This window comes from Pleurodeles waltl, chromosome 2_2 (assembly GCF_031143425.1).
Source record: "Pleurodeles waltl isolate 20211129_DDA chromosome 2_2, aPleWal1.hap1.20221129, whole genome shotgun sequence".
In the NCBI taxonomy this organism is placed as follows: Eukaryota; Metazoa; Chordata; class Amphibia; order Caudata; family Salamandridae; genus Pleurodeles; species Pleurodeles waltl.
Window position 1 is genome coordinate 926,313,916 of NC_090439.1, and position 23,087 is coordinate 926,337,002.

Sequence of the window (23,087 nt, forward strand, 5' to 3'; positions counted from 1 at the left end):
TCAAGCACTCTCTGGAGTCTATGATGTGTCCTTCTGTTTCCACATTGGTCGTTGCCTGCTTTTTTGATTACCTTGATTATTGTAACAGCTTATACATACAGCATATACCAGCATATAGATGAAGCATGTGCTAAATGCCGATGTTCTTCTCTTTCACCATCACAAAAACAAGACCATGTGTCTCAGGCGTGCAGAGATCCAGACTTGCCTTTAGTAGCGTAGCAAATCTTCTTCAAGTGTCTTTTCATAATTCACAAATCACATTACTCTTCTGATCTCTCCTGTGTGTCCTCGTAGTTCTACCATTATACTTCAGCTGAAGGTCTCAGATCCTCAGAAAACAAGCTGCTTCCAAGATTTCTTAAAATATAACATGCATGTGCATGGGAGTAATTTTCCAAAATGCTGAGTTTCAAACTCTGGAACATGCTTCCCCTGCAGCTAGGAAATACAGAGAGTCATGTTTGAGTAAAAGTTTGGAAAACTCATTTATTCTCCTAGCCCCTTTTTCTCAGCCTTTTTATCACTCTACAGTGGCTTTTTTCTCAGTGCCAATAATACCTCGAGTGTCTGAGCCCATATATGAAAAATCACGTCAAATAATAATGAGATTAGATGTTTGATCCTAAATCAGATCTCCAATGAGGACCCAATATCAGAAATAGGAAAGCAATCTAGGCCAGATTATATAAATATTGAATTAGTAATTGTACTATTGCAGGTGTGATTGAAAGCCATAAATTTCACCAACCCACTGGTAAAAAAATCATGGTTGTATCAGTCAGGCATTGCAAAATGTTTATATTGCATTTGTCAGTGCAAGTGATATTTTTAAGGTTATGTGTCAGTGCAAATAAATGTGTGTAATTGCCTTGCTTCTAAGCAGCGTACGTAATCTGGTACTGTATGTTTTAAAATAGTCACAGAAATATACCCAATAATAGTGATGACTACTTTCAATGAGGAAAACGTGTCTTTCGATGGTTGGGCTTGACAGCACAGCTGTTACAGATAATTATGTGAGCATCACAAGAGAGGGGCATTGGCTCCACCCACATGTTGGGAGCCAGGAGCACATGTATTGATTGAGCAGAAGTCGTATGCATCCACAAAAAAGTGCTGCCCTCCACCACAGCTGTGATCATTTCTCTTATTTATCCAGCTGCCTAAGCTTGATCTTTCAGGGGAACACACATGACATTGAAATGCTATCAAAGTGTCCTAGATAACTAGATAATTAATGCTGTTTTCTCTGCAGCAGCACAGTATGGAGGAGGGCAGCCATTGTCCTTCATGTATAGTTAGGTCTGGCTTGAAAGTGCAGTTGTCACTTGACCCTTTTAGTAAACCAACATTATGCTTCAGTTCTTTGCTTCTATAGAAATGCATATCTATTCCCATGCTATTTACGTGCAGTGCTTCACATTATTGTACAACACTCCTTTAAAAGCCACACCTCTTGGTATTGCCAATGCTTGTTTTTATTGCAAACTGAGGTAAAGACGTTATTTCTTGTCTCCTGTTTTGGTCTTGCCTACAGAGAGCTTCAGGTGTTTGCTGGCAAACATACCCATTCTATCCAATACAGAATTAGAATGGGCTTTGTGTTCACACTTCCTTATAATGTGATGACTTTTGTTTCTGTCTCATTTCTCTTCTCCTTATTCAGTGATTTTCCTCTCAAAAGCACTTCGGTTTCACTGCTGACTTTAAACCTTGCAATGAAGAAGGGACCATTTTTCTCCCTCACCTAGTATCTTTTTGATCCCACCTGCTTTCTGTGCTTAGCTTCTTAAAAAACAAAAATTTCTCCAGCCTCTTTATCTCTCTTCACCACCTTCAGCTGTATCAGTGGACATCCATTTTAAAATTGTTATAAAACGATTCTAAGATGGCCGCCTGTGTGTGTGCATACACACTCAAGCACGGAGACTATCTCAAAATATTTATTCTTAAACTAAACGAAAAACAGTTCCAAGAGAGGGGACGTGTGTGCATGCATACACAGTGTCCTTTGGAATTTGCGGTCTGCTAACTTGTAATCGTTTTTATAAAACAAAACCATAATGTGCACATACAACAGTCATCTGGGGGTGGTCTTGGCGAGACTAATTGGTGTCAAGGGCAAGAGCTATTGGCTCTGCCAATGCTTGTATTTCTTTGTCATATCTTCTGTTGTGTTTTCCTTAGTTGATAAATTCCTGTTCTTACAAAACAATTCAAATGTATTGATATTCAGTTCTGTTTCTGTTTTTCACTTGCCTACAGGAACTCTCGTATTTGATGAAGCAGACATCGAACTACAGGCAGAGAATATTCTGATTGCAGATGGCGGAGTTCTTCAGGTACAAAATGTAAACCACAAGTGGTGCAGGCCTTTTGTAGGCAATGTTTTTTTTTAAGTGAATCTTTACCACAGGTGCTGTTGAATAGAGATGCAACATGAGATGCAGATTGTTGAACAATATCTAGGCCTTAATTAGACAATGACTTCGGCTCAGGCAGACCGTCAAGCATGTGTTTGGACCAGTTTGACATTAAAGTGCCTCTGGAAACGTATTTTCATAACTTCAAGCCAAGCTGTGGTGGTAGATATATTTCCAAATATTTGCTTGGCCACGGTGAACAGATGTTGGTGGGTTACTACTGCGTGCAATTTTCAGAGTATTCGGATTTTGATGGCCAGGCGAATAATCACTCATAAATGGATGTCAGTAACATCTGCAGCTTCGGAAGAGCGGATTTAAAAAAACGAATTTAATAATACACCTCAAAACTACACCCCATCACTGTAGAGAAGAGCTTTCCGTTTCTCATAGAGTGACACGTTTATCATCGCAGCTTCTGAGCGTCATAGACATCAGCGTGTGGGATGGCATCTTCTCGAGGAAGAGAGCTCTGTGCTGTGGCTAAAAAGTGACTTTTAAATATCCCGCGCGTTTCTTTCATTTAGATTGGAACGGAAGACGCCCCCTTCGAGCACAAGGCCATCATCACGCTCCATGGACATCTGCGCTCCAAGGAACTTCCACTGTATGGCACAAAGACCCTGGCAGTGAGAGAAGGAACCCTCGACCTCCACGGTGAGACTGCTGGGGCTGAAACCCGCACCATATGCAACCACCGTATAGAATTACGTATAGCCATATGATAAATTTGTGTATAATAAAGGTTTGACAATATATCAGCTGTGCCCTGGGGACAAGGTGGATTCTTACCTGACTATCAACTCTACTTTTAAAACATCCTGCGGGAATGAAAATGTAAAGGCTCCCACCTGAGAAATCCCTATTAAAGGAAACCTTTCTCGGCCAGGCTTCATTGACTGAATGCCAGGCCTCAGCTTGTGAGTATGGGGGCATCTTTAATGTCTTTCTATAGGCATTAAGGCGGGCAAAAAGTGACATGTCCTTAATTACTTTGTATGGCTGTGTATTTTTTCGAACAATCATACGATTTCGAAAACATTAATACCCTGATTATACTTGACTTCACATGCGGTCTTTTTTTCTCGAATATGCGGCGGCGTTAAAATTCCCCCGTGGCACAAAATGTTTTTCGTTAAGTTTAGAGAAAACCTCGTATGTGCTAGCAGAAGCGCTTTTCTTCCGGTTTTCTACTCTTCCGGTTGGCGCTTTGAGTTGGTGGATAGTCTCCGTAACTCGGCCTGTTACATGTAGCAAAAGTCTAAACACACTGGAAGGTGTTAGTGGTAGCGACGCTGCGAAGGAAAGCAGTGACTGAAAACTGTCCACGAAGGAGGTGACATGGAGAGAATGTCTAAAGTACGTTTAGACTGGGAGACCTGGCTCTGCGGTTCTGTACCACAGCTCGTGATGACGTCATCACCTGCAAGGCTACAGACGGAATAAATAGAGTCAGTCTGTGACCTTGAGAACCAAGTGGCACGCCGTTCCCATGAGTTCCGTACTACCCTACCAGTGCATGCACCTACAATCCTGACTTTTCTGTGGCCTGGCCACTCTAGCACTGGGACCTACGCAAACCCCCCCCCCCCCACCCTACCCCCCACCGCCAGTGCACCTCTATCCTGCCCATCTGCGCCCTGGCCACTCTAGCACTGGGACCTACGTACACCTCCGCCAGTGCACCTCTATCCTGCCCTTCTGTGCCCTGGCCACTCTAGCACTGGGACCTACGTACACCTCCGTCAGTGCACCGCTACCCTGCCATTCTGCACCATGGCCACTCGAGCATTGAGACCTCCGCACACCCCCGCCAGTGCACCTCTATCCTGTCCATCTGTGCCCTGGCCACTCTAGCACTGGGACCTACGTACACCTCCGCCAGTGCACCTCTATCCTGCCCTTCTGCACTTCTGCACCATGGCCACTCGAGCATTGAGACCTCCGCACACCCCCGCCAGTGCACCTCTACCCTGCCATTCTGCACCATGGCCACTCGAGCATTGAGACCTCCGCACACCCCCGCCAGTGCACCTCTATCCTGTCCATCTGTGCCCTGGCCACTCTAGCATTGAAACCTCGGCACACCTCCGCCAGTGCACCTCAATCCTGCCCTTCTGTGCCCTGGCCACTCTAGCACTGGGACCTACGTACACCTCCGTCAGTGCACCTCTATCCTGCCCTTCTGCACCATGGCCACTCGAGCATTGAGACCTCCGCACACCCCCGCCAGTGCACCTGTACCCTGCCATTCTGCACCATGGCCACTCGAGCATTGAGACCTCCGCACTCCTCCGTCAGTGCACCTCTATCCTGTCCATCTGTGCCCTGGCCACTCTAGCATTGAAACCTCGGCACACCTCCGCCAGTGCACCTCAATCCTGCCCTTCTATGCCCTGGCTACTCTAGCGCTGGGACCTACGTACACCTCCGTCAGTGCACCTCTATCTTGCCCTTCTGTGCCCTGGCCACTCTAGCACTGGGTCCTACGTACACCTCCGTCAGTGCACCTCTATCATGCCCTTCTGTGCCCTGGCCACTCTAGCACTGGGACCTACGTACACCTCCGTCAGTGCACCTCTATCCTGCCCTTCTGTGCCCTGGCCACTCTAGCACTTGGACCTACGTACACCTCCGCCAGTGCATCTCTATCCTGTCCTTCTGTGCCCTGGCCACTCTAGCATTGAGACCTATGCACACCTCCGCCAGTGCACCTCTATCCTGCCCTTCTGCACCATGGCTACTCTAGCACTGGGACCTACGTACACCTCCGCCAGTGCACCTCAATCCTGCCCTTCTATGCCCTGGCTGCCCTAGCATTGAGAACTACTCAGATCTCTACCAGTGCACCTCTATCCTGCCCTTCTATGCCCTGGCTGCCCTAGCATTCAGACCTATGCACACCTCCGCCAGTGCACCTCTATCCTGTCCATCTGTGCCCTGGCCACTCTAGCATTGAAACCTCGGCACACCTCCGCCAGTGCACCTCAATCCTGCCCTTCTATGCCCTGGCTACTCTAGCACTGGGACCTACGTACACCTCCGTCAGTGCACCTCTATCCTGCCCTTCTGTGCCCTGGCCACTCTAGCACTGGGACCTACGTACACCTCCGCCAGTGCATCTCTATCCTGTCCTTCTGTGCCCTGGCCACTCTAGCATTGAGACCTATGCACACCTCCGCCAGTGCACCTCTATCCTGCCCTTCTGCACCATGGCTACTCTAGCACTGGGACCTACGTACACCTCCGCCAGTGCACCTCAATCCTGCCCTTCTATGCCCTGGCTGCCCTAGCATTGAGAACTACTCATATCTCTACCAGTGCCCCTCTATCCTGCCCTTCTATGCCCTGGCTGCCCTAGCATTCAGACCTATGCACACCTCCGCCAGTGCACCTCTATCCTGTCCATCTGTGCCCTGGCCACTCTAGCATTGAAACCTCGGCACACCTCCGCCAGTGCACCTCAATCCTGCCCTTCTATGCCCTGGCTACTCTAGCACTGGGACCTACGTACACCTCCGTCAGTGCACCTCTATCCTGCCCTTCTGTGCCCTGGCCACTCTAGCACTGGAACCTACGTACACCTCCGTCAGTGCACCTCTATCCTGCCCTTCTGTGTCCTGGCCACTCTAGCACTGGGACCTCCGCACACCTCCGCCAGTGCACCTCTATCCTGCCCTTCAGCACCATGGCCACTCTAGCACTGGGACCTACGTACACCTCAGTCAGTGGACCTCTATCCTGCCCTTCTGTGCCCTGGCCACTCTAGCACTGGGACCTACGTACACCTCCGTCAGTGCACCGCTACCCTGCCATTCTGCACCATGGCCACTCGAGCATTGAGACCTCCGCACACCCCCGCCAGTGCACCTCTATCCTGTCCATCTGTGCCCTGGCCACTCTAGCACTGGGACCTACGTACACCTCCGCCAGTGCACCTCTATCCTGCCCTTCTGCACTTCTGCACCATGGCCACTCGAGCATTGAGACCTCCGCACACCCCCGCCAGTGCACCTCTACCCTGCCATTCTGCACCATGGCCACTCGAGCATTGAGACCTCCGCACACCCCCGCCAGTGCACCTCTATCCTGTCCATCTGTGCCCTGGCCACTCTAGCATTGAAACCTCGGCACACCTCCGCCAGTGCACCACAATCCTGCCCTTCTGTGCCCTGGCCACTCTAGCACTGGGACCTACGTACACCTCCGTCAGTGCACCTCTATCCTGCCCTTCTGCACCATGGCCACTCGAGCATTGAGACCTCCGCAAACCCCCGCCAGTGCACCTGTACCCTGCCATTCTGCACCATGGCCACTCGAGCATTGAGACCTCCGCACTCCTCCGTCAGTGCACCTCTATCCTGTCCATCTGTGCCCTGGCCACTCTAGCATTGAAACCTCGGCACACCTCCGCCAGTGCACCTCAATCCTGCCCTTCTATGCCCTGGCTACTCTAGCGCTGGGACCTACGTACACCTCCGTCAGTGCACCTCTATCTTGCCCTTCTGTGCCCTGGCCACTCTAGCACTGGGTCCTACGTACACCTCCGTCAGTGCACCTCTATCATGCCCTTCTGTGCCCTGGCCACTCTAGCACTGGGACCTACGTACACCTCCGTCAGTGCACCTCTATCCTGCCCTTCTGTGCCCTGGCCACTCTAGCACTGGGACCTACGTACACCTCCGCCAGTGCATCTCTATCCTGTCCTTCTGTGCCCTGGCCACTCTAGCATTGAGACCTATGCACACCTCCGCCAGTGCACCTCTATCCTGCCCTTCTGCACCATGGCTACTCTAGCACTGGGACCTACGTACACCTCCGCCAGTGCACCTCAATCCTGCCCTTCTATGCCCTGGCTGCCCTAGCATTGAGAACTACTCAGATCTCTACCAGTGCACCTCTATCCTGCCCTTCTATGCCCTGGCTGCCCTAGCATTCAGACCTATGCACACCTCCGCCAGTGCACCTCTATCCTGTCCATCTGTGCCCTGGCCACTCTAGCATTGAAACCTCGGCACACCTCCGCCAGTGCACCTCAATCCTGCCCTTCTATGCCCTGGCTACTCTAGCACTGGGACCTACGTACACCTCCGTCAGTGCACCTCTATCCTGCCCTTCTGTGCCCTGGCCACTCTAGCACTGGGACCTACGTACACCTCCGCCAGTGCATCTCTATCCTGTCCTTCTGTGCCCTGGCCACTCTAGCATTGAGACCTATGCACACCTCCGCCAGTGCACCTCTATCCTGCCCTTCTGCACCATGGCTACTCTAGCACTGGGACCTACGTACACCTCCGCCAGTGCACCTCAATCCTGCCCTTCTATGCCCTGGCTGCCCTAGCATTGAGAACTACTCAGATCTCTACCAGTGCCCCTCTATCCTGCCCTTCTATGCCCTGGCTGCCCTAGCATTCAGACCTATGCACACCTCCGCCAGTGCACCTCTATCCTGTCCATCTGTGCCCTGGCCACTCTAGCATTGAAACCTCGGCACACCTCCGCCAGTGCACCTCAATCCTGCCCTTCTATGCCCTGGCTACTCTAGCACTGGGACCTACGTACACCTCCGTCAGTGCACCTCTATCCTGCCCTTCTGTGCCCTGGCCACTCTAGCACTGGAACCTACGTACACCTCCGTCAGTGCACCTCTATCCTGCCCTTCTGTGTCCTGGCCACTCTAGCACTGGGACCTCCGCACACCTCCGCCAGTGCACCTCTATCCTGCCCTTCAGCACCATGGCCACTCTAGCACTGGGACCTACGTACACCTCAGTCAGTGGACCTCTATCCTGCCCTTCTGTGCCCTGGCCACTCTAGCACTGGGACCTACGTACACCTCCGTCAGTGCACCGCTACCCTGCCATTCTGCACCATGGCCACTCGAGCATTGAGACCTCCGCACACCCCCGCCAGTGCACCTCTATCCTGTCCATCTGTGCCCTGGCCACTCTAGCACTGGGACCTACGTACACCTCCGCCAGTGCACCTCTATCCTGCCCTTCTGCACTTCTGCACCATGGCCACTCGAGCATTGAGACCTCCGCACACCCCCGCCAGTGCACCTCTACCCTGCCATTCTGCACCATGGCCACTCGAGCATTGAGACCTCCGCACACCCCCGCCAGTGCACCTCTATCCTGTCCATCTGTGCCCTGGCCACTCTAGCATTGAAACCTCGGCACACCTCCGCCAGTGCACCTCAATCCTGCCCTTCTATGCCCTGGCTACTCTAGCACTGGGACCTACGTACACCTCCGTCAGTGCACCTCTATCCTGCCCTTCTGTGCCCTGGCCACTCTAGCACTGGGACCTACGTACACCTCCGCCAGTGCATCTCTATCCTGTCCTTCTGTGCCCTGGCCACTCTAGCATTGAGACCTATGCACACCTCCGCCAGTGCACCTCTATCCTGCCCTTCTGCACCATGGCTACTCTAGCACTGGGACCTACGTACACCTCCGCCAGTGCACCTCAATCCTGCCCTTCTATGCCCTGGCTGCCCTAGCATTGAGAACTACTCAGATCTCTACCAGTGCCCCTCTATCCTGCCCTTCTATGCCCTGGCTGCCCTAGCATTCAGACCTATGCACACCTCCGCCAGTGCACCTCTATCCTGTCCATCTGTGCCCTGGCCACTCTAGCATTGAAACCTCGGCACACCTCCGCCAGTGCACCTCAATCCTGCCCTTCTATGCCCTGGCTACTCTAGCACTGGGACCTACGTACACCTCCGTCAGTGCACCTCTATCCTGCCCTTCTGTGCCCTGGCCACTCTAGCACTGGAACCTACGTACACCTCCGTCAGTGCACCTCTATCCTGCCCTTCTGTGTCCTGGCCACTCTAGCACTGGGACCTCCGCACACCTCCGCCAGTGCACCTCTATCCTGCCCTTCAGCACCATGGCCACTCTAGCACTGGGACCTACGTACACCTCAGTCAGTGCACCTCTATCCTGCCCTTCTGTGCCCTGGCAACTCTAGCACTGGGACCTCCGCACACCTCCGCCAGTGCACCTCAATACTGCCCTTCTATGCCCTGGCTACTCTAGCACTGGGACCTACGTACACCTCCGTCAGTGCACCCCTATCCTGCCCTTCTGCACAATGGCCACTCTAGCACTGGGACCTGCGTACACCTCCGTCAGTGCACCTCTATCCTGCCCTTCTGTGCCCTGGCTACTCTATCACTGGGACCTACGCACACCTCCGTCAGTGCACCTCTATCCTGCCCTTCTGTGCCCTGGCCACTCTAGCACTGGGACCTACGCACACCTCCGCCAGTGCACCTCTATCCTGCCCTTCTGCACCATGGCCACTCTAGCACTGAGACCTACGCACACCTCCGTCAGTGCACCTCTATCCTGCCCTTCTGCACAATGGCCACTCTAGCACTGGGACCTGCGTACACCTCCGTCAGTGCACCTCTATCCTGCCCTTCTGTGCCCTGGCTACTCTAGCACTGGGACCTACGTACACCTCCGTCAGTGCACCTCTATCTTGCCCTTCTGTGCCCTGGCCGCTCTAGCACTGGGACCTATGCACACCTCCGTCAGTGCACCTCTATCCTGCCCTTCTGTGCCCTGGCCACTCTAGCACTGGGACCTACGCACACCTCCGCCAGTGCACCTCTATCCTGCCCTTCTGCACAAAGGCCACTCTAGCACTGGGACCTGCGTACACCTCCGTCAGTGCACCTCTATCCTGCCCTTCTGTGCCCTGGCTACTCTAGCACTGGGACCTACGTACACCTCCGTCAGTGCACCTCTACCCTGCCATTCTGTGTCCTGGCTGCCCTAGCATTGAGACCTACGTACACCTCCGTCAGTGCACCTCTATCCTGCCCTTCTGTGCCCTGGCTACTCTATCACTGGGACCTAAGCACACCTCCGTCAGTGCACCTCTATCCTGCCCTTCTGTGCCCTGGCCACTCTAGCACTGGGACCTACGCACACCTCCGCCAGTGCACCTCTATCCTGCCATTCTGCACCATGACCACTCTAGCACTGGGACCTACGCACACCTCCGTCAGTGCACCTCTATCCTGCCCTTCTGCACAATGGCCACTCTAGCACTGGGACCTGCGTACACCTCCGTCAGTGCACCTCTATCCTGCCCTTCTGTGACCTGGCTACTCTAGCACTGGGACCTACGTATACCTCCGTCAGTGCACCTCTATCTTGCCCTTCTGTGCCCTGGCCACTCTAGCACTGGGACCTACGTACACCTCCGTCAGTGCACCTCTATCCTGCCCTTCTGTGCCCTGGCCACTCTAGCACTTGGACCTACGTACACCTCCGTCAGTGCACCCCTATCCTGCCCTTCTGTGCCCTGGCCACTCTAGCACTGGGACCTACGTACACCTCCGTCAGTGCACCTCTATCCTGCCCTTCTGCACAATGGCCACTCTAGCACTGGGACCTGCGTACACCTCCGTCAGTGCACCTCTATCCTGCCCTTCTGTGCCCTGGCTACTCTAGCACTGGGACCTAAGTACACCTCCGTCAGTGCACCTCTATCTTGCCCTTCTGTGCCCTGGCCACTCTAGCACTGGGACCTATGTACACCTCCGTCAGTGCACCTCTATCCTGCCCTTCTGTGCCCTGGCCACTCTAGCACTGGGACCTACGTACACCTCCGTCAGTGCACCCCTATCCTGCCCTTCTGTGCCCTGGCCGCTCTAGCACTGGGACCTACGTACACCTCCGCCAGTGCACCTCTATCCTGCCCTTCTGTGCCCTGGCCGCTCTAGCACTGGGACCTACGTACACCTCCGTCAGTGCACCTCTATCCTGCCCTTCTGTGTCCTGGCCGCCCTAGCATTGAGACCTACGTACACCTCCGTCAGTGCACCTCTATCCTGCCCTTCTGTGCCCTGGCAACTCGAGCACTGGGACCTCCGCACACCTCCGCCAGTGCACCTCAATCCTGCCCTTCTATGCCCTGGCCACTCTAGCACTGGGACCTGCGTACACCTCCGTCAGTGCACCTCTATCCTGCCCTTCTGTGCCCTGGCTACTCTATCACTGGGACCTACGCACACCTCTGTCAGTGCACCTCTATCCTGCCCTTCTGTGCCCTGGCCACTCTAGCACTGGGACCTACGCACACCTCCGCCAGTGCACCTCTATCCTGCCCTTCTGCACAATGGCCACTCTAGCACTGGGACCTGCGTACACCTCCGTCAGTGCACCTCTATCCTGCCCTTCTGTGCCCTGGCTACTCTAGCACTGGGACCTACGTACACCTCCGTCAGTGCACCTCTACCCTGCCATTCTGTGTCCTGGCTGCCCTAGCATTGAGACCTACGTACACCTCCGTCAGTGCACCTCTATCCTGCCCTTCTTTGCCCTGGCTACTCTATCACTGGGACCTAAGCACACCTCCGTCAGTGCACCTCTATCCTGCCCTTCTGTGCCCTGGCCACTCTAGCACTGGGACCTACGCACACCTCCGCCAGTGCACCTCTATCCTGCCATTCTGCACCATGGCCACTCTAGCACTGGGACCTACGCACACCTCCGTCAGTGCACCTCTATCCTGCCCTTCTGCACAATGGCCACTCTAGCACTGGGACCTGCGTACACCTCCGTCAGTGCACCTCTATCCTACCCTTCTGTGCCCTGGCTACTCTAGCACTGGGACCTACGTATACCTCCGTCAGTGCACCTCTATCTTGCCCTTCTGTGCCCTGGCCACTCTAGCACTGGGACCTACGTACACCTCCGTCAGTGCACCTCTATCCTGCCCTTCTGTGCCCTGGCCACTCTAGCACTTGGACCTACGTACACCTCCGTCAGTGCACCCCTATCCTGCCCTTCTGTGCCCTGGCCACTCTAGCACTGGGACCTACGTACACCTCCGCCAGGGCACCTCTATCCTGCCCTTCTGCACCATGGCTGCCCTAGCATTGAGACCTATGCACACCTCCGCCAGTGCACCTCTATCCTGTCCATCTGTGCCCTGGCCACTCTAGCATTGAAACCTCGGCACACCTCCGCCAGTGTACCTCAATCCTGCCCTTCTATGCCCTGGCTACTCTAGCACTGGGACCTACGTACACCTCCGTCAGTGCACCCCTATCCTGCCCTTCTGCACAATGTCCACTCTAGCACTGGGACCTACGTACACCTCCGCCAGGGCACCTCTATCCTGCCCTTCTGCACCATGGCTACTCTAGCACTGGGACCTACGTACACCTCCGCCAGTGCACCTCGATCCTGCCCTTCTATGCCCTGGCTGCCCTAGCATTGAGACCTATGCACACCTCCGCCAGTGCACCTCTATCCTGCCCTTCTATTCCCTGGCTGCCCTAGCATTGAGACCTACTCAGATCTCTACCAGTGCACCTCTATCCTGCCCTTCTATGCCCTGGCTGCCCTAGCATTCAGACCTATGCACACCTCCGCCAGTGCACCTCTATCCTGTCCATCTGTCCCCTGGCCACTCTAGCATTGAAACCTCGGCACACCTCCGCCAGTGCACCTCAATCCTGCCCTTCTATGCCCTGGCTACTCTAGCACTGGGACCTACGTACACCTCCGCCAGTGCATCTCTATCCTGTCCTTCTGTGCCCTGGCCACTCTAGCATTGAGACCTATGCACACCTCCTCCAGTGCACCTCTATCCTGCCCTTCTGCACCATGGCTACTCTAGCACTGGGACCTACGTACACCTCCGCCAGTGCACCTCAATCCTGCCCTTCTATGCCCTGGCTGCCCTAGCATTGAGACCTACTCAGATCTCTACCAGTGCACCTCTATCCTGCCCTTCTATGCCCTGGCTGCCCTAGCATTCAGACCTATGCACACCTCCGCCAGTGCACCTCTATCCTGTCCATCTGTGCCCTGGCCACTCTAGCATTGAAACCTCGGCACACCTCCGCCAGTGCACCTCAATCCTGCCCTTCTATGCCCTGGCTACTCTAGCACTGGGACCTACGTACACCTCCGTCAGTGCACCTCTATCCTGCCCTTCTGTGCCCTGGCCACACTAGCACTGGGACCTACGTACACCTCCGTCAGTGCACCTCTATCCTGCCCTTCTGTGTCCTGGCCACTCTAGCACTGGGACCTCCGCACACCTCCGCTAGTGCACCTCTATCCTGCCCTTCTGCACCATGGCCACTCTAGCACTGGGACCTACGTACACCTCAGTCAGTGCACCTCTATCCTGCCCTTCTGTGCCCTGGCAACTCTAGCACTGGGACCTCCGCACACCTCCACCAGTGCACCTCAATACTGCCCTTCTATGACCTGGCTACTCTAGCACTGGGACCTACGTACACCTCCGTCAGTGCACCTCTATCCTGCCCTTCTGTGCCCTGGCCGCTCTAGCACTGGGACCTACGTACACCTCCGTCAGTGCACCTCTATCCTGCTCTTCTGTGTCCTGGCCGCCCTAGCATTGAGACCTACGTACACCTCCGTCAGTGCACCTCTATCCTGCCCTTCTGTGCCCTGACAACTCTAGCACTGGGACCTCCGCACACCTCCGCCAGTGCACCTCAATCCTGCCCTTCTATGCCCTGGCCACTCTAGCACTGGGACCTGCGTACACCTCCGTCAGTGCACCTCTATCCTGCCCTTCTGTGCCCTGGCTACTCTATCACTGGGACCTACGCACACCTCCGTCAGTGCACCTCTATCCTGCCCTTCTGTGCCCTGGCCACTCTAGCACTGGGACCTACGCACACCTCCGCCAGTGCACCTCTATCCTGCCCTTCTGCACAATGGCCACTCTAGCACTGGGACCTGCGTACACCTCCGTCAGTGCACCTCTATCCTGCCCTTCTGTGCCCTGGCTACTCTAGCACTGGGACCTACGTACACCTCCGTCAGTGCACCTCTATCCTGCCCTTCTGTGCCCTGGCTACTCTATCACTGGGACCTAAGCACACCTCCGTCAGTGCACCTCTATCCTGCCCTTCTGTGCCCTGGCCACTCTAGCACTGGGACCTACGCACACCTCCGCCAGTGCACCTCTATCCTGCCCTTCTGCACCATGGCCACTCTAGCACTGGGACCTACGCACACCTCCGTCAGTGCACCTCTATCCTGCCCTTCTGCACAATGGCCACTCTAGCACTGGGACCTGCGTACACCTCCGTCAGTGCACCTCTATCCTGCCCTTCTGTGCCCTGGCTACTCTAGCACTGGGACCTACGAACACCTCCGTCAGTGCACCTCTATCTTGCCCTTCTGTGCCCTGGCCACTCTAGCACTGGGACCTACGTACACCTCTGTCAGTGCACCTCTATCCTGCCCTTCTGTGTCCTGGCCACTCTAGCACTGGGACCTACGTACACCTCCGTCAGTGCACCCCTATCCTGCCCTTCTGTGCCCTGGCCACTCTAGCACTGGGACCTACGTACACCTCCGCCAGGGCACCTCTATCCTGCCCTTCTGCACCATGGCTACTCTAGCACTGGGACCTACGTACACCTCCGCCAGTGCACCTCAATCCTGCCCTTCTATGCCCTGGCTGCCCTAGTATTGAGACCTATGCACACCTCCGCCAGTGCACCTCTATCCTGTCCATCTGTGCCCTGGCCACTCTAGCATTGAAACCTCGGCACACCTCCGCCAGTGTACCTCAATGCTGCCCTTCTATGCCCTGGCTTCTCTAGCACTGGGACCTACGTACACCTCCGTCAGTGCACCCCTATCCTGCCCTTCTGCACAATGGCCACTCTAGCACTGGGACCTACGCACACCTCCGTCAGTGCACCCCTATCCTGCCCTTCTGCACAATGGCCACTCTAGCACTGGGACCTGCGTACACCTCCGTGAGTGCACCTCTATCCTTCCCTTCTGTGCCCTGTCTACTCTATCACTGGGACCTACGCACACCTCCGCCAGTGCACCTCTATCTTGCCCTTCTGTGCCCTGGCCACTCTAGCACTGGGACCTACGCACACCTCCGCCAGTGCACCTCTATTCTGCCCTCCGGCATCATTGCCACTCTAGTAATGAGACCTTCGCATACCTCCGCCAGTGCACCTCAATCCTGCCCTTCTATGCCCTGGCTGCCCTAGCATTGAGACCTACTCAGATCTGTGCCAGTGCACCTCTATCCTGCCCTTCTGTGCCCTGGCTACTCTAGCACTGGGACCTACGTACACCTCCGTCAGTGCACCTCTACCCTGCCATTCTGTGTCCTGGCTGCCCTAGCATTGAGACCTACGTACACCTCCGTCAGTGCACCTCTATCCTGCCCTTCTGCGCCCTGGCTACTCTATCACTGGGACCTACGCACACCTCCGTCAGTGCACCTCTATCCTGTCCTTCTGTGCCCTGGCCACTCTAGCACTGGGACCTACGCACACCTCCGCCAGTGCACCTCTATCCTGCCCTTCTGCACCATGGCCACTCTAGCACTGGGACCTACGCACACCTCCGTCAGTGCACCTCTATCCTGCCCTTCTGCACAATGGCCACTCTAGCACTGGGACCTGCGTACACCTCCGTCAGTGCACCTCTATCCTGCCCTTCTGTGCCCTGGCTACTCTAGCACTGGGACCTACGTACACCTCCGTCAGTGCACCTCTATCTTGCCCTTCTGTGCCCTGGCCACTCTAGCACTGGGACCTACGTACACCTCCGTCAGTGCACCTCTATCCTGCCCTTCTATGCCCTGGCCACTCTAGCACTGGGACCTACGTACACCTCCGTCAGTGCACCCCTATCCTGCCCTTCTGTGCCCTTGCCACTCTAGCACTGGGACCTACGTACACCTCCGCCAGTGCACCTCTATCCTGCCCTTCTGTGCCCTGGCCACTCTAGCACTGGGACCTACGTACACCTCCGCCAGGGCACCTCTATCCTGCCCTTCTGCACCATGGCTACTCTAGCACTGGGACCTACGTACACCTCCGCCAGTGCACCTCAATCCTGCCCTTCTATGCCCTGGCTGCCCTAGCATTGAGACCTATGCACACCTCCGCCAGTGCACCTCTATCCTGTCCATCTGTGCCCTGGCCACTCTAGCATTGAAACCTCGGCACACCTCCGCCAGTGTACCTCAATCCTGCCCTTCTGTGCCCTGGCTACTCTAGCACTGGGACCTACGTACACCTCCGTCAGTGCACCTCTACCCTGCCATTCTGTGTCCTGGCTGCCCTAGCATTGAGACCTACGTACACCTCCGTCAGTGCACCTCTATCCTGCCCTTCTGTGCCCTGGCTACTCTATCACTGGGACCTACGCACACCTCCGTCAGTGCACCTCTATCCTGTCCTTCTGTGCCCTGGCCACTCTAGCACTGGGACCTACGCACACCTCCGCCAGTGCACCTCTATCCTGCCCTTCTGCACCATGGCCACTCTAGCACTGGGACCTACGCACACCTCCGTCAGTGCACCTCTATCCTGCCCTTCTGCACAATGGCCACTCTAGCACTGGGACCTGCGTACACCTCCGTCAGTGCACCTCTATCCTGCCCTTCTGTGCCCTGGCTACTCTAGCATTGGGACCTACGTACACCTCCGTCAGTGCACCTCTATCTTGCCCTTCTGTGCCCTGGCCACTCTAGCACTGGGACCTACGTACACCTCCGTCAGTGCACCTCTATCCTGCCCTTCTGTGCCCTGGCCACTCTAGCACTGGGACCTACGTACACCTCCGTCAGTGCACCCCTATCCTGCCCTTCTGTGCCCTGGCCACTCTAGCACTGGGACCTACGTACACCTCCGCCAGTGCACCTCTATCCTGCCCTTCTGTGCCCTGGCCACTCTAGCACTGGGACCTACGTACACCTCCGCCAGGGCACCTCTATCCTGCCCTTCTGCACCATGGCTACTCTAGCACTGGGACCTACGTACACCTCCGCCAGTGCACCTCAATCCTGCCCTTCTATGCCCTGGCTGCCCTAGCATTGAGAACTACTCAGATCTCTACCAGTGCACCTCTATCCTGCCCTTCTATGCCCTGGCTGCCCTAGCATTCAGACCTATGCACACCTCCGCCAGTGCACCTCTATCCTGTCCATCTGTGCCCTGGCCACTCTAGCATTGAAACCTCGGCACACCTCCGCCAGTGCACCTCAATCCTGCCCTTCTATGCCCTGGCTACTCTAGCACTGGGACCTACGTACACCTCCGTCAGTGCACCTCTATCCTGCCCTTCTGTGCCCTGGCCACTCTAGCACTGGGACCTACGTACACCTCCGCCAGTGCATCTCTATCCTGTCCTTCTGTGCCCTGGCCACTCTAGCATTGAGACCTATGCACACCTCCGCCAGTGCACCTCTATCCTGCCCTTCTGCACCATGGCTACTCTAGCACTGGGACCTACGTACACCTCCGCCAGTGCACCTCAATCCTGCCCTTCTATGCCCTGGCTGCCCTAGCATTGAGAACTACTCATATCTCTACCAGTGCCCCTCTATCCTGCCCTTCTATGCCCTGGCTGCCCTAGCATTCAGACCTATGCACACCTCCGCCAGTGCACCTCTATCCTGTCCATCTGTGCCCTGGCCACTCTAGCATTGAAACCTCGGCACACCTCCGCCAGTGCACCTCAATCCTGCCCTTCTATGCCCTGGCTACTCTAGCACTGGGACCTACGTACACCTCCGTCAGTGCACCTCTATCCTGCCCTTCTGTGCCCTGGCCACTCTAGCACTGTAACCTACGTACACCTCCGTCAGTGCACCTCTATCCTGCCCTTCTGTGTCCTGGCCACTCTAGCACTGGGACCTCCGCACACCTCCGCCAGTGCACCTCTATCCTGCCCTTCAGCACCATGGCCACTCTAGCACTGGGACCTACGTACACCTCAGTCAGTGGACCTCTATCCTGCCCTTCTGTGCCCTGGCCACTCTAGCACTGGGACCTACGTACACCTCCGTCAGTGCACCGCTACCCTGCCATTCTGCACCATGGCCACTCGAGCATTGAGACCTCCGCACACCCCCGCCAGTGCACCTCTATCCTGTCCATCTGTGCCCTGGCCACTCTAGCACTGGGACCTACGTACACCTCCGCCAGTGCACCTCTATCCTGCCCTTCTGCACTTCTGCACCATGGCCACTCGAGCATTGAGACCTCCGCACACCCCCGCCAGTGCACCTCTACCCTGCCATTCTGCACCATGGCCACTCGAGCATTGAGACCTCCGCACACCCCCGCCAGTGCACCTCTATCCTGTCCATCTGTGCCCTGGCCACTCTAGCATTGAAACCTCGGCACACCTCCGCCAGTGCACCACAATCCTGCCCTTCTGTGCCCTGGCCACTCTAGCACTGGGACCTACGTACACCTCCGTCAGTGCACCTCTATCCTGCCCTTCTGCACCATGGCCACTCGAGCATTGAGACCTCCGCAAACCCCCGCCAGTGCACCTGTACCCTGCCATTCTGCACCATGGCCACTCGAGCATTGAGACCTCCGCACTCCTCCGTCAGTGCACCTCTATCCTGTCCATCTGTGCCCTGGCCACTCTAGCATTGAAACCTCGGCACACCTCCGCCAGTGCACCTCAATCCTGCCCTTCTATGCCCTGGCTACTCTAGCGCTGGGACCTACGTACACCTCCGTCAGTGCACCTCTATCTTGCCCTTCTGTGCCCTGGCCACTCTAGCACTGGGTCCTACGTACACCTCCGTCAGTGCACCTCTATCATGCCCTTCTGTGCCCTGGCCACTCTAGCACTGGGACCTACGTACACCTCCGTCAGTGCACCTCTATCCTGCCCTTCTGTGCCCTGGCCACTCTAGCACTGGGACCTACGTACACCTCCGCCAGTGCATCTCTATCCTGTCCTTCTGTGCCCTGGCCACTCTAGCATTGAGACCTATGCACACCTCCGCCAGTGCACCTCTATCCTGCCCTTCTGCACCATGGCTACTCTAGCACTGGGACCTACGTACACCTCCGCCAGTGCACCTCAATCCTGCCCTTCTATGCCCTGGCTGCCCTAGCATTGAGAACTACTCAGATCTCTACCAGTGCACCTCTATCCTGCCCTTCTATGCCCTGGCTGCCCTAGCATTCAGACCTATGCACACCTCCGCCAGTGCACCTCTATCCTGTCCATCTGTGCCCTGGCCACTCTAGCATTGAAACCTCGGCACACCTCCGCCAGTGCACCTCAATCCTGCCCTTCTATGCCCTGGCTACTCTAGCACTGGGACCTACGTACACCTCCGTCAGTGCACCTCTATCCTGCCCTTCTGTGCCCTGGCCACTCTAGCACTGGGACCTACGTACACCTCCGCCAGTGCATCTCTATCCTGTCCTTCTGTGCCCTGGCCACTCTAGCATTGAGACCTATGCACACCTCCGCCAGTGCACCTCTATCCTGCCCTTCTGCACCATGGCTACTCTAGCACTGGGACCTACGTACACCTCCGCCAGTGCACCTCAATCCTGCCCTTCTATGCCCTGGCTGCCCTAGCATTGAGAACTACTCAGATCTCTACCAGTGCCCCTCTATCCTGCCCTTCTATGCCCTGGCTGCCCTAGCATTCAGACCTATGCACACCTCCGCCAGTGCACCTCTATCCTGTCCATCTGTGCCCTGGCCACTCTAGCATTGAAACCTCGGCACACCTCCGCCAGTGCACCTCAATCCTGCCCTTCTATGCCCTGGCTACTCTAGCACTGGGACCTACGTACACCTCCGTCAGTGCACCTCTATCCTGCCCTTCTGTGCCCTGGCCACTCTAGCACTGGAACCTACGTACACCTCCGTCAGTGCACCTCTATCCTGCCCTTCTGTGTCCTGGCCACTCTAGCACTGGGACCTCCGCACACCTCCGCCAGTGCACCTCTATCCTGCCCTTCAGCACCATGGCCACTCTAGCACTGGGACCTACGTACACCTCAGTCAGTGGACCTCTATCCTGCCCTTCTGTGCCCTGGCCACTCTAGCACTGGGACCTACGTACACCTCCGTCAGTGCACCGCTACCCTGCCATTCTGCACCATGGCCACTCGAGCATTGAGACCTCCGCACACCCCCGCCAGTGCACCTCTATCCTGTCCATCTGTGCCCTGGCCACTCTAGCACTGGGACCTACGTACACCTCCGCCAGTGCACCTCTATCCTGCCCTTCTGCACTTCTGCACCATGGCCACTCGAGCATTGAGACCTCCGCACACCCCCGCCAGTGCACCTCTACCCTGCCATTCTGCACCATGGCCACTCGAGCATTGAGACCTCCGCACACCCCCGCCAGTGCACCTCTATCCTGTCCATCTGTGCCCTGGCCACTCTAGCATTGAAACCTCGGCACACCTCCGCCAGTGCACCTCAATCCTGCCCTTCTATGCCCTGGCTACTCTAGCACTGGGACCTACGTACACCTCCGTCAGTGCACCTCTATCCTGCCCTTCTGTGCCCTGGCCACTCTAGCACTGGGACCTACGTACACCTCCGCCAGTGCATCTCTATCCTGTCCTTCTGTGCCCTGGCCACTCTAGCATTGAGACCTATGCACACCTCCGCCAGTGCACCTCTATCCTGCCCTTCTGCACCATGGCTACTCTAGCACTGGGACCTACGTACACCTCCGCCAGTGCACCTCAATCCTGCCCTTCTATGCCCTGGCTGCCCTAGCATTGAGAACTACTCAGATCTCTACCAGTGCCCCTCTATCCTGCCCTTCTATGCCCTGGCTGCCCTAGCATTCAGACCTATGCACACCTCCGCCAGTGCACCTCTATCCTGTCCATCTGTGCCCTGGCCACTCTAGCATTGAAACCTCGGCACACCTCCGCCAGTGCACCTCAATCCTGCCCTTCTATGCCCTGGCTACTCTAGCACTGGGACCTACGTACACCTCCGTCAGTGCACCTCTATCCTGCCCTTCTGTGCCCTGGCCACTCTAGCACTGGAACCTACGTACACCTCCGTCAGTGCACCTCTATCCTGCCCTTCTGTGTCCTGGCCACTCTAGCACTGGGACCTCCGCACACCTCCGCCAGTGCACCTCTATCCTGCCCTTCAGCACCATGGCCACTCTAGCACTGGGACCTACGTACACCTCAGTCAGTGCACCTCTATCCTGCCCTTCTGTGCCCTGGCAACTCTAGCACTGGGACCTCCGCACACCTCCGCCAGTGCACCTCAATACTGCCCTTCTATGCCCTGGCTACTCTAGCACTGGGACCTACGTACACCTCCGTCAGTGCACCCCTATCCTGCCCTTCTGCACAATGGCCACTCTAGCACTGGGACCTGCGTACACCTCCGTCAGTGCACCTCTATCCTGCCCTTCTGTGCCCTGGCTACTCTATCACTGGGACCTACGCACACCTCCGTCAGTGCACCTCTATCCTGCCCTTCTGTGCCCTGGCCACTCTAGCACTGGGACCTATGCACACCTCCGCCAGTGCACCTCTATCCTGCCCTTCTGCACCATGGCCACTCTAGCACTGAGACCTACGCACACCTCCGTCAGTGCACCTCTATCCTGCCCTTCTGCACAATGGCCACTCTAGCACTGGGACCTGCGTACACCTCCGTCAGTGCACCTCTATCCTGCCCTTCTGTGCCCTGGCTACTCTAGCACTGGGACCTACGTACACCTCCGTCAGTGCACCTCTATCTTGCCCTTCTGTGCCCTGGCCGCTCTAGCACTGGGACCTATGCACACCTCCGTCAGTGCACCTCTATCCTGCCCTTCTGTGCCCTGGCCACTCTAGCACTGGGACCTACGCACACCTCCGCCAGTGCACCTCTATCCTGCCCTTCTGCACAAAGGCCACTCTAGCACTGGGACCTGCGTACACCTCCGTCAGTGCACCTCTATCCTGCCCTTCTGTGCCCTGGCTACTCTAGCACTGGGACCTACGTACACCTCCGTCAGTGCACCTCTACCCTGCCATTCTGTGTCCTGGCTGCCCTAGCATTGAGACCTACGTACACCTCCGTCAGTGCACCTCTATCCTGCCCTTCTGTGCCCTGGCTACTCTATCACTGGGACCTAAGCACACCTCCGTCAGTGCACCTCTATCCTGCCCTTCTGTGCCCTGGCCACTCTAGCACTGGGACCTACGCACACCTCCGCCAGTGCACCTCTATCCTGCCATTCTGCACCATGACCACTCTAGCACTGGGACCTACGCACACCTCCGTCAGTGCACCTCTATCCTGCCCTTCTGCACAATGGCCACTCTAGCACTGGGACCTGCGTACACCTCCGTCAGTGCACCTCTATCCTGCCCTTCTGTGCCCTGGCTACTCTAGCACTGGGACCTACGTATACCTCCGTCAGTGCACCTCTATCTTGCCCTTCTGTGCCCTGGCCACTCTAGCACTGGGACCTACGTACACCTCCGTCAGTGCACCTCTATCCTGCCCTTCTGTGCCCTGGCCACTCTAGCACTTGGACCTACGTACACCTCCGTCAGTGCACCCCTATCCTGCCCTTCTGTGCCCTGGCCACTCTAGCACTGGGACCTACGTACACCTCCGTCAGTGCACCTCTATCCTGCCCTTCTGCACAATGGCCACTCTAGCACTGGGACCTGCGTACACCTCCGTCAGTGCACCTCTATCCTGCCCTTCTGTGCCCTGGCTACTCTAGCACTGGGACCTAAGTACACCTCCGTCAGTGCACCTCTATCTTGCCCTTCTGTGCCCTGGCCACTCTAGCACTGGGACCTATGTACACCTCCGTCAGTGCACCTCTATCCTGCCCTTCTGTGCCCTGGCCACT

General features: G+C 56.2%; 1 protein-coding gene across 2 annotated transcripts in view; it reads left to right on the top strand.

Annotated features, from left to right (window-relative positions):
* LOC138282759 (fibrocystin-L-like) overlaps positions 1-23,087 on the top strand; it is a 455,872-nt gene that overhangs the window by 251,168 nt on the left and 181,617 nt on the right. For both annotated transcript variants that reach the window (XM_069220630.1, XM_069220631.1), the window contains exons 46-47: positions 2,269-2,345; positions 2,954-3,083. In XM_069220630.1, the coding sequence (XP_069076731.1) occupies positions 2,269-2,345; positions 2,954-3,083 (207 nt within the window). The remainder of the gene's footprint in view (positions 1-2,268; positions 2,346-2,953; positions 3,084-23,087) is intronic.